Source organism: Argopecten irradians, chromosome 2, assembly GCF_041381155.1.
Source record: "Argopecten irradians isolate NY chromosome 2, Ai_NY, whole genome shotgun sequence".
Taxonomy (NCBI): domain Eukaryota; kingdom Metazoa; phylum Mollusca; class Bivalvia; order Pectinida; family Pectinidae; genus Argopecten; species Argopecten irradians.
This window is the reverse complement of record NC_091135.1, coordinates 18,249,083-18,264,209: the sequence shown is the minus strand read 5'-3', so window position 1 is coordinate 18,264,209 and position 15,127 is coordinate 18,249,083. Positions and strand designations below refer to the sequence as shown.

The 15,127-nt window shown below is 34.6% G+C and overlaps 1 protein-coding gene across 1 annotated transcript; it reads left to right on the top strand.

Moving 5' to 3' along the window:
• The first annotated feature begins 122 nt into the window (after positions 1-122).
• On the top strand, positions 123-14,113 carry LOC138314680 (glycine--tRNA ligase-like). Its single transcript, XM_069255147.1, has 17 exons — positions 123-410; positions 1,831-1,932; positions 2,668-2,767; positions 5,295-5,436; positions 5,767-5,855; positions 6,393-6,469; positions 6,680-6,825; positions 7,137-7,286; positions 8,100-8,265; positions 8,583-8,747; positions 8,954-9,062; positions 9,516-9,660; positions 10,149-10,234; positions 10,832-10,941; positions 11,434-11,527; positions 11,956-12,146; positions 12,911-14,113. The coding sequence occupies exons 1-17, from the start codon at positions 171-173 to the stop codon at positions 13,010-13,012; spliced, it is 2,214 nt and encodes a 737-aa protein (XP_069111248.1). The 5' UTR covers positions 123-170; the 3' UTR covers positions 13,013-14,113.
• The last annotated feature ends 1,014 nt before the right edge of the window (positions 14,114-15,127 follow it).

Below are 15,127 nucleotides of genomic sequence, written 5' to 3'. Positions count from 1 at the left end.
CAAAGGGCATTCAGTGCTCTAATCTATGAAACACTTATGAGTGTGATGCATGATATAATATGATTTAGTAATAAATATAAGGCGATTTTTGTCGGAAATGAAGAAATGTTACCTTATCCCGTTCGTGCCTAGATTTTATGGGTCGAAGCGTGGCATAATATGTCAGACTGATGAAACAGTTGGTAAGGTTTGTGAGACCATTGCTGCAGACATACGGTTGTAAGTACTTTCCGCGCCGACAGGTTATTAGAACATTTTTCTCTAGCAGTGTACATTTAACAGAATCATCGACTAGCTGGGGCTCCAAGAAGACCAAGGCATACAACCAGCTACTGAGGAGAGAAGTTGACATGTCGGACCCTGAAATTGAAGCCCAGTTAGCTCCACTGAGAGCAGCAGTGAAGGAACAGGTAACCATCATTTGTCCATACCTTTACTCTTGATCCAACCGAAATACAAAGTAATCATGTAGGCTCTCAATTTGATTTAGATTTTGATTGGAAATCATATTTGCAATAAATTGAAATTGTTATTTATTGTCAATTTATTAATATTATAATTAGGGTATTTTTGTTTCACTAAGGCTAATGCAACCCACGATTACTCCAAAAGTTTCTAGCTATGTGACTGTTTCATTTAAATATCTGTCAACAGTGTGAGAATCAGAAGAACCTTACATTCCAATCTATAATGATTTGATCCTCCTCCATAATGCAGGTCTTCATTATACCAGAAACATCTGTACATAGAGATTGGAAACTCCTTCTTTGTCTTTGTTGACAGTCAGAGGGACCTCCGGTTTATAGACATTTTCCCTTGGCTAACTTCTTTTAAGTGTATTCTTTTAAACATGATATTTTTGCATCAATACAAAGTTTAAACATTTATCATGGTTTGATGTGACCAGTTTTTCCAATTGATGTTATTAAATAAGATTTTTGAAAGCATGAAAATCGGCAATTTTACATGTGTTTTCGAAAATCAGACATTCAAAACCGGAAGTGCATTTTGTTTTATTAATATACAAGTTAAAATATTATTTATTCTTTCCAAAATCGAACTCAAACCATCTGAAAATTACTGGACTTTTAAAAAATTTCAAAGTTATACTGCTGTATATATATTTAACTATTTAAAAGTTTATCTAAAAACCCCTATATAAGCCCATACAGAGGTACATCTGCCGATCGTAAAAATGGCGGAGTTGCCAATCTCTATGTATATATGTTTCTGATTATACACTGTGTTTGACACATGCACATCTACATTTGTTCAACAAGTGTATAAAATCTGTTTAAAACTGTGTAAAACATAAATTCACACAGATTTTTCCACAAATGCCTAATTCTAATCCCATCTAATTTCTTCATAATGTTTTCTTTGTGTAAAAGGTGCAGGTCAGTGTGGTTTGTACATAGTGTTAAATATGATCTAGCTGTCACTCAGCTGACAGAGCATGCATGCTTCTTTGGCTCAGTCAGTAGAGCTGTAGTTTTTCACACCGAATACCTGGATTTGATTCCTGCTCGGGGCACTTGACAGGAATCACACATGTATTTCCCTGTTCTTCTACATAGGCGCCCAACTAAATAACCCATGGAAGGTGGTCAAAGAGTCTCAGGTTGAGATTTAGGAAATCTCAAAAAACACAGGGTAGTAAGTGTAAAAGGAGCGGGTTGGTGTGATTTGTACATATATGTTTGTACTGTATTTTGGGAAAATTATCCAGAAAACAAAACGGACATAATAATATGGACTTGTGTACGAATTGATTAATGATTTAAAGTTAATTAATCTCTATATAGTCCTCTTAATATTCTATTTTCTAAGGGAGACTTGGTACGGAAGTTGAAATCAGAAAAAGCTCCTGATGTTGACATCCAAAAAGCTGTAGCTGAGTTGAAACATAGAAAGCAAGCCTTAGAAGCTAAGGTAGGTTGGTAGGCAAATTTACCACATATAAACACCCGTTCTCATTGCTATAGAATTTTTTTTTTCTGCAATAATTCATACAGTTCTTGTTGTGACTGCAACAGAATTCAGATAGCAGTGCCGATGACGGACTGTATAGCGTCATTGTTAAGATTTTGCATTCATTAGCTCTGTTTCTGACAAAGTTTAAAAGCTAGACCAGTCAAACTTTGTTACAGATGCTTTGGATTATCAGAACATGTTGCACTTAACAAAAATTTTTTTATTTTAATTTTTTTTTTAATTTGAATAATAAATATCATTAATGATGGAGGCCAAGATTTCTCTGAGAACTTCAGCCTGTTAACTATGTCAGTAGAAAAAAGCTGATATGGTAGTCATACCTGTTTAGAAAGATCACCCAAGGCACAAGGAAAACTGTTGTTAGAATGTACACAAAGTGGTCTTTCTAAACAGACAAAAGTTAGTCATATTGGTCATTTAGGGTTGTCTGCAAAAGTAGTCTTATTATTAATTATATCAAGCTAGAGGGCTTTATACATACCGTACGTAGCCACTGAAGCTGATTTTACTGTAACAGGACTGTCTTTATTTCTAATTGTAAAGCAAATTAGATATGTCCTTTAGATTTAAGTTGAGGGATTTTTTTTTCAATGCTTTAAAGAACATTAAAAGTACATTAATACTAGATATTATTCTAATGTCATATATATTTATCTTACATTACTGTTTAAGGAGTTGGCATTATCACCAAAGGATGACTTTGACCGAGCCAGATTGGAAGATTTACTCATACAGAAGTTTTTCTTTGACCAGTCTTTCTCCATTTATGGAGGTAAGTTAGACACTATTATATATTCATGAGCTGATTAAGTTTACACTGTTTTACTGCTGTTGTTTTACTAGTTCAGAATAACATCTGATGTAAGTAAGGGTAAGGAGATAAAGCAGAAAATTTGATAGCAGAAGCTAGGTAGAGCATGAAACTCACCGATAAGAACGTATTTCAGGCATGCTGTATGTTCATTAAATTAGAAAATATTAAGGTATGTGGTAATTGAAAATTTTTCTGAAATGACATGAGAAGAAAAAGACAGCAGTAAGCTCATATTATATTGCTGTTATATATATATACCAAGCATATTGTTATATTGCACGTTGATCATGAGTATGATGTGTTGATCTGCAAGGGCCTGGCATGGACTTATTTGAAACATTAATGGCCTATTAATAGTCAGAGTCATTTAAACCTCACCACTGTAGGCGATAATGGACTCATCCAGATCAATGGATGGTAGAGTCTACTGAAGTTACATAGGGGTGAAAGAGTTAAGGATGTGCCAGGTATGCATGTGGAGTCAGTATGAAAGCTGCTCCAAGTGCGTTTATTACGGGAGTACCTGTTTTGATATTTGTCAGACATGTGCGCTTGTTCACTTCTTTGTATGACACGGCACGCTGCCTATTCCACGAAGTATACACAGACTGAAATGAAGTCTGTTCGTACGCACCATTTATATGTATTAGACAAGCTGTAAAATCTAGAAAACAGCACATATCTATGATGATTATAGGCACTGCCTCAAAGTAATATCAATTTTAGGATACATTTAAAATTTTGATGAGTTGTGAATATGGACACCTTGTCTCCAATGTTATACATTTCAATAACTAAAATTATAGTGTCTCATAATAAAGTCATTAGAATTTCAAATTTAAATCAAGATATCTAAATGCAATTTAAAATTCATAAAAATGTTTGAGTATTACTCAATGAGTAAATGTAATTGAAAATGGGATGTTTCATCCATGGTGAAATCCACAACTTCAAAGTTGAATGTACAGAAATGTGTATGATTTTATTGTTTTTGTTTTAAATAGACCTATTCATTTGTAACATTTAAATTGAAATTTCAAATATTAATGTCTTTTAAATGCCTTGTTATAAGTATTACAATACAGATAAAATCAGCTATTTAAAAACTCATCTGAGACATATTCAGACATTGACTAGCTATATAGGTTGCACTTTTTGATATTTTATCTGCATATTTTTACTTTGTTCATATGATATTATGACCCTAAATTTTGTTGTTTAAAGATTATAGGATGATATGGAAAACCATGCCATTATACTCATGCCTATAAAACCCATTAATATGTCATTAAGATGTGACTTTGTTCCTTATCCTCAATAATTCTGTTGTAAGAGTTGTTAATCCTTGTATGACTTGTCCTAAGTTATTTTGTAGTTAACAGCTTGTATGGTCCTAATCCTCAGTTATTCTTTTGTAAGAGTTAACGGCTTGTATGACTTTGGTCTTAATCCTCAGTTATTCTATTGTAGGAGTTAACAGCCTGTATTATTTAATCCTCAATTATTCTGTTGTAGGAGTTAATGGCCTGTATGACTTTGGTCTTAATCCTCAGTTATTATATTGTAGGTGTTAACAGCATGTATTATTAATCCTCAGTTATTCTGTTGTAGGAGTTAATGGCCTGTATGACTTTGGTCTTAATCCTCAGTTATTCTGTTGTAGGTGTTAACAGCATGTATTATTAATCCTCAGTTATTCTGTTGTAGGAGCTAATGGCCTGTATGACTTTGGTCTTAATCCTCAGTTATTCTGTTGTAGGTGTTAACAGCCTGTATTATTAATCCTCAGTTATGGTCTTAATCCTCAATTATTCTGTTGTAGGAGTTAATGGCCTGTATGACTTTGGTCTTAATCCTCAGTTATTATATTGTAGGTGTTAACAGCATGTATTATTAATCCTCAGTTATTCTGTTGTAGGAATTAATGGCCTGTATGACTTTGGTCCAAACCTCAGTTATTCTGATGTAGGAGTTAACAGCCTGTATGACTTTGGTCTTAATCCTCAGTTATTCTGTTGTAGGAGTTAACGGCCTGTATGACTTTGGTCTTAATCCTCAGTTATTCTGATGTAGGAGTTAACGGCCTGTATGACTTTGGTCCAAACCTCAGTTATTCTGATGTAGGAGTTAACGGCCTGTATGACTTTGGTCTTAATCCTCAGTTATTCTGATGTAGGAGTTAACGGCCTGTATGACTTTGGTCCAAACCTCAGTTATTCTGATGTAGGAGTTAACGGCCTGTATGACTTTGGTCCAAACCTCAGTTATTCTGATGTAGGAGTTAACGGCCTGTATGACTTTGGTCTTAATCCTCAGTGATTCTGTTGTAGGAGTTAACAGCCTGTATGACTTTGGTCTTAATCCTCAGTTATTCTGATGTAGGAGTTAACGGCCTGTATGACTTTGGTCCAAACCTCAGTTATTCTGATGTAGGAGTTAACGGCCTGTATGATTTCGGTCCTAATCCTCTGTTATTCTGTTGTAGGTGTTAACGGCCTGTATGACTTTGGTCCTATGGGATGTGCTGTAAAGGCAAACCTTATCCAGCTATGGAGGAACTTCTTTGTACTGGAAGAACAAATGCTGGAAGTGGACTGTTCTGTGCTGACTCCAGAAAATGTCCTCAAGTAATTAGTAAAGATAGATTCTATAAAAAGGAGAATGTGGTTATTCAAAAATATCTCTACTGCTCCCAATATCCAAATCTTTGATGTTATTTCCATCAAATAGATATTGATTAATCATATAAATAAAACAGACTTGTTAAAGAATTATAAAGTTGGCTGATTGGTGGACTGGTTTGATTAAGAAAAGCAAGGTCATAGAGAAATAAATATTTAACTCAAATGTACTCTAAATACAAAATTAATGTAAGATTAAGATAACATACAAGACAAAAGCAACAAAAACAACTTTTGACTTAAGATGATAGTTGGAAAGTTGTCTTTCCTTTCCAGAGCGTCGGGTCACGTGGAGAGGTTTCAAGATCACATGGTAAAGGATTTGAAGACTGGGGCTTGTTTCCGTGCCGACCATCTAGTCGAAGGTTTGTGATGTCATCTTTTGTAAATCATTGCCATTTTAAACGCCTGTCAAAAAATCTTAAGGGACATAAGATGTATGTTAATTTGGCTTGTAAAGTAAACCACTTCACTGTAAAGGCAGCGAGTAGATATTTTACATGTTTTTAAAATATTAATAATGAGATAGTTTTCATTTTTACCACAAGTTTTTCGTTATCTCCCCCCTGTTATTACAAATTTCTATTTATCACTGAACCCATGTTATCACAAATTTTTAGTTATTACCCCTGTTTTATGAAATATTTGTTACACAACCAGGGAAGTTTTGATGACTAGTACGATGTGTACACTGTCGCCTTCATCAGACCAGGCTATATACCATTAAATACAAAAAGGTGTAAAAATCATGATGTGTCTCCCATGTTATCCCAAATTTCCAATCTTAAGTTAGCTCCCCCTGTTTAACAAGTTTCTAGTTATCTTCCCTTGTTGTTATTTATTTTATGATTGTTTCCCCTTGTTACTAGAAGTTTTTAATTATCTCCCTTTGTTTGTCACAGGTTTCTTTGAGAAGGCATTGAGTGATAAGAAGATGGCAGCAGAGAAGAAGGAGGAGATGCGACAGTTATTGCCTACAGTAAGATTTGAACTTACCCTGTATAAATTGCACATAAATATATCTATTGGCAAATTTATCTTGTTTCTGTGATAGCATCAATTTTATAGGGAAGATAATACTCACTATATCACATCTGGTATAGATGGATTATCATTGGATGTTTTGTTAGGTGTCTAATCTGACCAGAAGGCATATATTAATATTAGTTGTATCATATTCCTACCTCAGATAGAGTGTATGACCAAAGAGGAGCTTGGCGAGTTGATAAGCAAGTACGAGATGAAATCTCCAGTGACTGGAAATGACGTCAGTGATCCGATGGAATTCAACCTCATGTTCGGCACATCGATAGGGCCCACTGGCCAGATGAAAGGGTAATTTATAGGCCAATATGAAGGTCAAGTTCAGCCTCTACTAGGTATATTAAAGCGTAAAAAGATTAACTTTTTGATACACATGAAATCTTAATTTTAATCCTAAATAGATGTTTTATTACTAACCAAGATTAATTGTTGAATACTATGTCATTAATCTACAGTAGATATATGTTGTTGGGCCTGTTACCAGACATACTTATAGTCAAATAAATGGTGTGGGACTCAAATGTTGTTGATGTCCTTTATCCTTTATTATTACAAACTGAAGCAAGTATAACTTACCTCACCTGACACCCTTTTCTTTACAGGTTCCTTCGTCCAGAAACTGCTCAGGGTATTTTTGTAAACTTCAAACGCTTGCTGCAGTTTAATCAAGGAAAGTTACCATTTGCAGCAGCTCAGATTGGTAATGCCTTCAGAAATGAAATCTCACCCAGATCTGGCCTTCTCCGAGTAAGGTAAACCATGAGTTCTCGTCCTCGATTTATCTTATTTTATGTTAGCTTCATGGTGACGTGGTATGGCCGACATTTTCCAGATTTTATACAAATAATGATCTACATCTTTTGCCTTTGTAAGTCAGCCATTGGTAAATTCTGGAACCTTATAGTTATTTGAAAGGTGTTATAGTTTAAATTTTGAAAGTTTTGTATGGAATAAATATAAACAAGCAGTCAGACTCTTTAAAGTTGTTTGGTCTGTGACTTGCTGTATATTTGGCATAGAAAAACTATTTAAAGTGTTCTACATATTTTTCTCTGTGTCTTCATTAAACTTACCATATTTACCAACTTTTGTAAAGTTTGTATTCGCAAAGTTATTAAACAATTAAGTTTAGATATAGATTTTTTACGTGTACACATTTAAAATAGCTTGGAAGTCTCCAAAATGTTACAATCTATTCCGATCTGTACAGGTATTGCCAATGTGGGCCACGTGATACGGCTCTAGAGATTCTGATCTATACGGGTATTGCCGATGTCGGTCACGTGATGCAACTCGGTTTTTCCTATATTACCCGAAAGTTGGAAACATGGCGTTGATTGCAGCAGTTCTTTCAAATCGTGTGATATTTCATGCTACATTTACCACTATGTCACTAGTTAATTGGTGCTTTTATGGATCTGAACTTTTCTGAATTTTTCATTTAAATTTGACAACTCTAAAACAAGAGAGTTCACTGTAACAGCTTTACTATTAATTTAGGATTTGTCAAAAAGATCAGGCAATGACAATAGACAATGGCCTAAATTGATTGCTTAATTTTACAGAGAATTTACAATGGCAGAAATAGAGCACTTCTGTGACCCAGAGTTGAAGTCAACTCATCCAAAGTTTGACTCTGTGGCAGATATAGAATTGACTCTGTACTCAGCATGTAACCAGATGGATGGCAAGGCCCCAGAAAGGAAAAAGATTGGGGACGCTGTGAAGGAGGTGAGGCATTTCAATACATGGATCTGAGAATCACTGAATACATGTATTGAATACAGTCATTCAAACATTCTGATTCCTCATAGACTATTTGATTTAAAAATTTGTTCATACGAGAAATCACCATAAAATTTTACAAAGAAACAGAGTAATTGAGTCAACTTAAAATTAACTAAGACTAGAACTTGAACTTTCAGTCACAATGAAATGAATCAAAACAAGTTATATGGACCAAGTTTAATTTTCAAACTTGTACAAATGTATTCACAAATGAATGGGTTAATTATTGGGCAATCCTTTATGTGATATTTTTGTTCTAGAAACTGATCTCCAACGAGACACTGGGCTACTTCATGGGTCGTATCTACTTATTCATGGTGAAGAGCGGCATTGATCCAAAGCGCCTTCGATTCCGTCAGCACATGTCAAACGAAATGGCTCATTACGCCAAAGACTGCTGGGACGGAGAGTGTAAAACGTCTTATGTAAGTAGGATAAAAGTTTTAATATGATGTTTTGTAATCTAGATTGAACTAATCCGCTATGCGCATGAAACAAATTCATACAGTTTGCAAACTTTTTTTTTCATACTGTGATAAAATTAAAAAATAGTGACATCAATGCTTAAAATAAAGCCTTTAATTATAAGATTCTCGCTATTTGTACAACTTTGTCTTGTTTTCTGTTACAGGGATGGATTGAGTGTGTTGGATGTGCTGACCGATCCTGTTACGATTTGACACAACATACCAAGGCCACTGGTGTCAAACTCGTCGCTGAGAGAAAGTTAGCTGAAGCTATATCCTTGCTTTAACTGGTCATAAAACTTTTATTACTGTTAGTATTTAAAGAGGTCTTAGAGTGGGAGGAAACTGGAGTGCCTGAGAAAACCCAAATGATCGAGCAGGTTTTGCATGGCTTCAGTACCTATATAGGACTTACCTAGTTAGCTCTGACACCAGAAGTGGAGGGCTAATGCTAGAATGTCAGATACGACCACTCAGTTACCCCAAATTGAGAGTAAGAGGGGTGCTGGTTGAATATCAGACACTCATATCACTTTGCTACTGATGTACTGATATGGATAAGAAAGCTCTGGTGATTTACACTAAAATCAGGTTAATACTACCCAGTCCTGGAATGGGCCAGAAGGTCTTGTCTCTACCACAATATACAGGTGATTCTGGTAACTGTATTGACTTTTATTAATAGGATTCCTGATGTTAATGTTTTTTCCTTGACCTGACTCTACAAAACCATTGATGTAACAGAGTGTATACCCAATATGAAACTCATGGGTAAAGCCTTCAAGAGAGATGCCAAAGATGTATCGTCCCACCTTACTAGTCTTTCTACCGACGATATTGATAGCCTGGAAAAAAACCTCAAAGAAAATGGGTAAGTTACACTTATATACTCATATATGATAACACACTATACGTCAACTATGAAAAGAAAAGGATGAATTTGTTAGATTTACAGATTTTATATTGTTGTTTCAGATAAAACTTGCACACTTTTTACTGAGGCAAGCAATCAGCTAGACTGTTGCATATTGGATGAAGTAATTTGCCAATTAATAAAGAGTCTGAAAAATCTAATAAGTAAACCCTGCCATAGAGACCACCTCTGTATAAAGACCACTTGTTTAATAAGACCACTTTTCTAGGGTATCAAATGACTATTAATTTTAACCTGTGTATAAAGATTACTTGGCTATAAAGACCATTTTAACTCTATACCTTGAGTGGTCTTTATAGACAGGTTTGACTGCAGTTATAGAATAGGAATCTTCTATTACTTACGTACGGTAAATTAATTCCAAACTTTAGCTTGGTTTGTGTTATTTGTGAATTTCCTGGACATTATCTGTTTTATATTGACAGGGAGGCCTCTTTAGACGTCAATGGTAAACCATTTATTGTGAAGCCTGATATGATGGAGATAAAGCGCTACCCAAAGACAGTCCACGGTCAGTATATTTCTTATAATGTGGTACCGTGTACTTTAATTTATCCTAAAACTTACATTACGAGTACACATTTATGATGTAGTCAAAGTCATACAAGCTCTCAGTTGACAGGTTTATCTTGTCACAGCATCAGCTTTTACTTCATCCTATTGATGTTTTACCCATTGAATTATCTACCTGACATATGGACTTCAATCACTGCAGAGATACATAAGGTTTGATTTCACAACTTTGGCATCATTTGTCAAATGATTGAGGTCTGAGATTGATTTCAAACCATTTGCTGCATAACCTTTTTTTATTTAAAAATGGGCAAGTTGGTAAAGAGTAAAATACTTAGTCTTCTATAAAAAATGTTATCATGTTTGTTTCACAAGAAATTATTTTATCTTGATTTGAAAATTGTTAATCTGTGATAAATCTGAACCATCTTCTGAACAACTGGGCCCTGCTGTTTAGTATTAACCTTTCTAAAGTTTGTGCACAGTTGTCTTTTGCATGATTAAATTGTTTAATCATGCTTTAGAAACAACCTGGTCACATAATATTATAGGCATACATTGAAAATTGTTTATCACTTACTTTTGTGTGTTACAGTTGAAGAGATTATGCCGTCTGTGATAGAACCGTCGTTTGGAATTGGCCGAGTCATGTATTCTATATTTGAACACAGCTTTAAGACAAGGGAAGGAGATGAACAAAGAACAGTAAGCTTAAATCACATTATAGCTTCAAAGTCAATATCTGTTTAATGGTGACCTTAGTTTCAATTAGGCCAAAAAAAAACCATTATGTCTGTTTAGGGTTAGGGACCCTAACTTTTTTTTCCACGTTTCTACGAAAAAAAAAAAGTCAGGATTTTGATCTCAGACTCTGGTTTTGGCCATTACCATCACATAAGTGAAAGACACTTAAAAAAAAAAGAAAAAAAAATCTCGACCTACCAACCCTTTTTTTTTTTGCCAATGTAACCCTTAACAGACTTCTTTTTTTTATTTGCCTTGTGATGTTTAGATTTCATTTATAAGTTAACTACAATGTTAAAATGTACTTTGTTGAAGCTATATTAACAAAGAGGACAGCATAGATAGATGTCCATCGAAGCGTTTCACAAAATAATACTTACATTGCCTCTCTTAATCCACACATCGTGATAAAGCTGAAATAATAACTACAATTACATATTGAATTGTTTTCAGTATCTGACTCTGCCAGCATCTATAGCCCCATACAAGTGCTCTGTCCTGCCTCTCAGTTCTAAAGCAGAACTACAGCCATTTGTCAAACAGCTCTGTAAGTACCCATGTGACTCATTATGTGGCTAATTATCAGTCCCCTGTCGGTGAACTGGAGGGGCAGCTCAGAGGGGACTGTAGTGTCTGTTCCCGTCTGTCTGTCTGTCTGTGACAGCATGGGACATGTGTTGCTTGCAACACTTACTGTAAGCTTTTTGTACTCAATATAAGACACCAATATTCAATATAAAGATTTAAGATTAAAAGGATCTTTGCATTGAATGCAAATTCAATATCAAACTTTCAATATTCTTTCAGTAAATATTTTTTTGTGGAGATAAACTGATGCAAATTTACTTTGATCTCCAAGTTCTCTGAAGTGAAATCCTACATGAAAGGTTTACAGTACCTGACCCACCTTCCATACTGACCAGAACCTTGTATATATATGTATACCAGTAACATATGATTGTTATCCTCCTACAGCTATAGCCCTAACCAAATGTGACATCTCACACAAAGTGGACGACAGTAGTGGTTCTATCGGCCGGAGATACGCTCGTACTGACCAGATCGCTATACCTTACGGTATAACAATAGACTTTGACACGGTGAAGTCGTCCCCTCCAACAGCCACACTCAGGGATAGAGATTCTATGAAACAGATACGAGCTCCAGTAAGTTATAGTCACAGATAATTTATTTCAAAAGTAATGTGAATAAAGTGTCTTATTTTTATGTCCCTACCCTGAAATGTGGTGACATATACTGTTTTCTCTCATACCTATACGTGTAATACTGGCTGGTCCAGGGCAATACACTCATTTCGCCTGATGCTGTATTGCATGGCTTCTTATGCAATAAAGCCTCATGATATCATGGCGTCACCAAAATTACCATTTTCTTGGTGCGATTTGAACTTCTTCTTTTTTCAGAAAGTAGGCTGGATTTATTTTAAAAAACACAAAAAACGGGATTTGCATTGAGAATATCACGTATATTTTCATGTATGGAGAATTGACTTGCAGTCACGTTTTTTTTTCCAAATTTATTTCAAAATGGCAGAAATTTATAGTAGTAAAATTGCAATAAAGCTTCGAGATATGAGAGAAAAATACTTTTTCATACGTGGATATGAAGGATAGCGATATTCTACCCTCAGGATCACAAAATGTTATAAAACCCTGGGCAAGCCTCGGGTTTTACAACATTTTGTGACCCTCGGGTAGAGTATCCCATCCTTCATTTATCTGCATATGAAAGAGTTTCATTATCTATATCTGTTTTGTCCCGTCCCTCTTTGGATTTTATCCCGGAAGAGGCATTTATGTCTTACATGGTTAATGCTTATATGGTAAAATTTAAACTTTTGTTTTTAATTGGCTAGAAAATCGATTAAAGTGTAAAAATACTTGTGTACATGACCATGACATTGTTACAGATTGAAGAGTTACCAGAGATTGTACGAGACTTGGCTAACGGCCGCAGGACTTGGCAGGATGTGTACAATAACTACCCAGTCTTTGAACAACAGGAGAACTGAAGGAAACTTGCTGTATAAAATGGTGCACAACTTGACTGACATCAACATCAATCCTCTCATCAAACTGAATACCTGGTCTGGCACAACTTGTGTAGCATAATAGAAGAGGTTCTAGTTTCACTTGAGAGAATTTTTACCAGGTGGATTGTTTTTGAGATTCAGTGAAAAGGTTACTGTTTGAACTCTTAACAAATGATGAAGGTGCCAATTTGTAGGTGGTAAAAAGTTTAGCAGTGAAAATGAAATTAGCCATAATCAAGGAAACTTTCAGATGGGGGATAGTGCTATTATTAGTATGATTTTAGTTTCCATGACATTGGATGCTTTGTGTTGATGGGTTAGCTTCTCATTTAACAATTAAGTCTGGTACATGGCCACCAACTATTAGCTGTATCACACTCTTGGCTTGTCAAAATCATTTTCATATTTACGGTATATAAGTCCGAATTTTATACAATGCATACAATGTGGAAGGAAAAAGTGCTAACTTAAAGATTTAGACGTAAAATGGGAGAATGAAATATATGTAATTTTACACAAGGCCTATTTATGATTATTCGTGACTTCCATATTCTCGGTAACTTTAACGACTGCAATATATACTTATGTAAAGGGCTACATATAATCTTGGTTGAAAATTCTGCTGGAGAAAGTATTTTAAGTACTGTCTATCAGATAAAGGATTTCAGTAAGATTTAAGTTTTTTTATTGCTAATATTATAATAAGACATTTATCCACAACTAATCAGTTTTTCAAGTTTTGGTTATAAAAAGACATTAAGTTTTCTAATTTTATTTTAAAAGCTGTTTAGTAATGATTTGTTTTAATTTAAGCTATTTAACAACAACAAAAATTAACATTTAAATTATATTTCATAAACAATGTACTTTAAAAAATTCTGAATGAATCATGTATACTAAAATCTTGGTTTTCAAACATGTGGTTATATCTGAATGAAATATTGCTACCTTTAACGTGGAATTTATTACAAAAGTTACAAAGTATTTAAGGTGTATATCAACTCAGCAGTATTCAATAAAAAAAACTCTTGTGATATGGTCTTTAAGTATTGAGATCAAATTAAATGAAAATTAAATTGATTTTTATATTTTGTTTATTTTCTATGTTTGCTCAGACGTTGATGTGTTAGCTAGGTGAGCTTAGAAACAAGAAAGTTTTCAGGATCATAATTTTAGCTCATCTGACTCTATTGCGACTGTCTTTTATCCATGATCGTGTACGTTTCCACGTTAACAGCCACTCGAGTTAATATTTCACCAAGCTTACTTTGTATGCAGACTAACATCAGCAAGATCTTAGACAAGTTCAAAATTTGAACTGAATCGACTAACTTCATAAACGATCTCCCTTTGTGATATTATTTATTATTATAATCTTGTGAATGAAATAGTTTGAGTAATTATTATTTACCAAGTTTTATGAATTTGTATCAGACTAACCTTACAAGATCTCGCATGACATGGAAAATCCTTTTCTTTTGACAATTTACAAACAGAGCATCTTTGTATCATCATAATTTTACTGGTGTTGTGAACATGCACAGTAAATATTCAGTAATCTTGAAGAAGATTGCGTGAAGTGTATCTATACAGCTTACAGAGTTACTATCTTTGTTATGAATTTTGAACACAATAATTCGTGTAAAAGTGCACAAAGCTCAATGAAACTTTAAATACAAAGTTAATATTATTGATGTTGTTTCATTTGGGAAGTTTGCGGTTACTCTAAAATGGCACAGGTTGGCCCATTTATTAACAGTTCTACTTTGTGTCATATGTCATGTGACTGTTACAGGCCCATAAGGCCTCTTGTTTCAGTTGTTTGTGCTTCACACTCTATTAACAGCTATGGTCATTTAATCATGTGAAAGGTGTTGGTGATGTGTACCTGAGAAAGGAATAAATCCTGAAAATTGTAGTTTATAGAAATTTCCGATAAAATCACTGGCTGACTCAAGAACTGTGTTATCCTGGATATTCCAAGGGTCCCGATCACTTACGATCGCTACACCCCTGGACTATCTCATAGTACAACTGGCGGCAACAGAATAGAACAGGTAATTTGGTCATTTGATGTACATTAAAAGAGCCTTT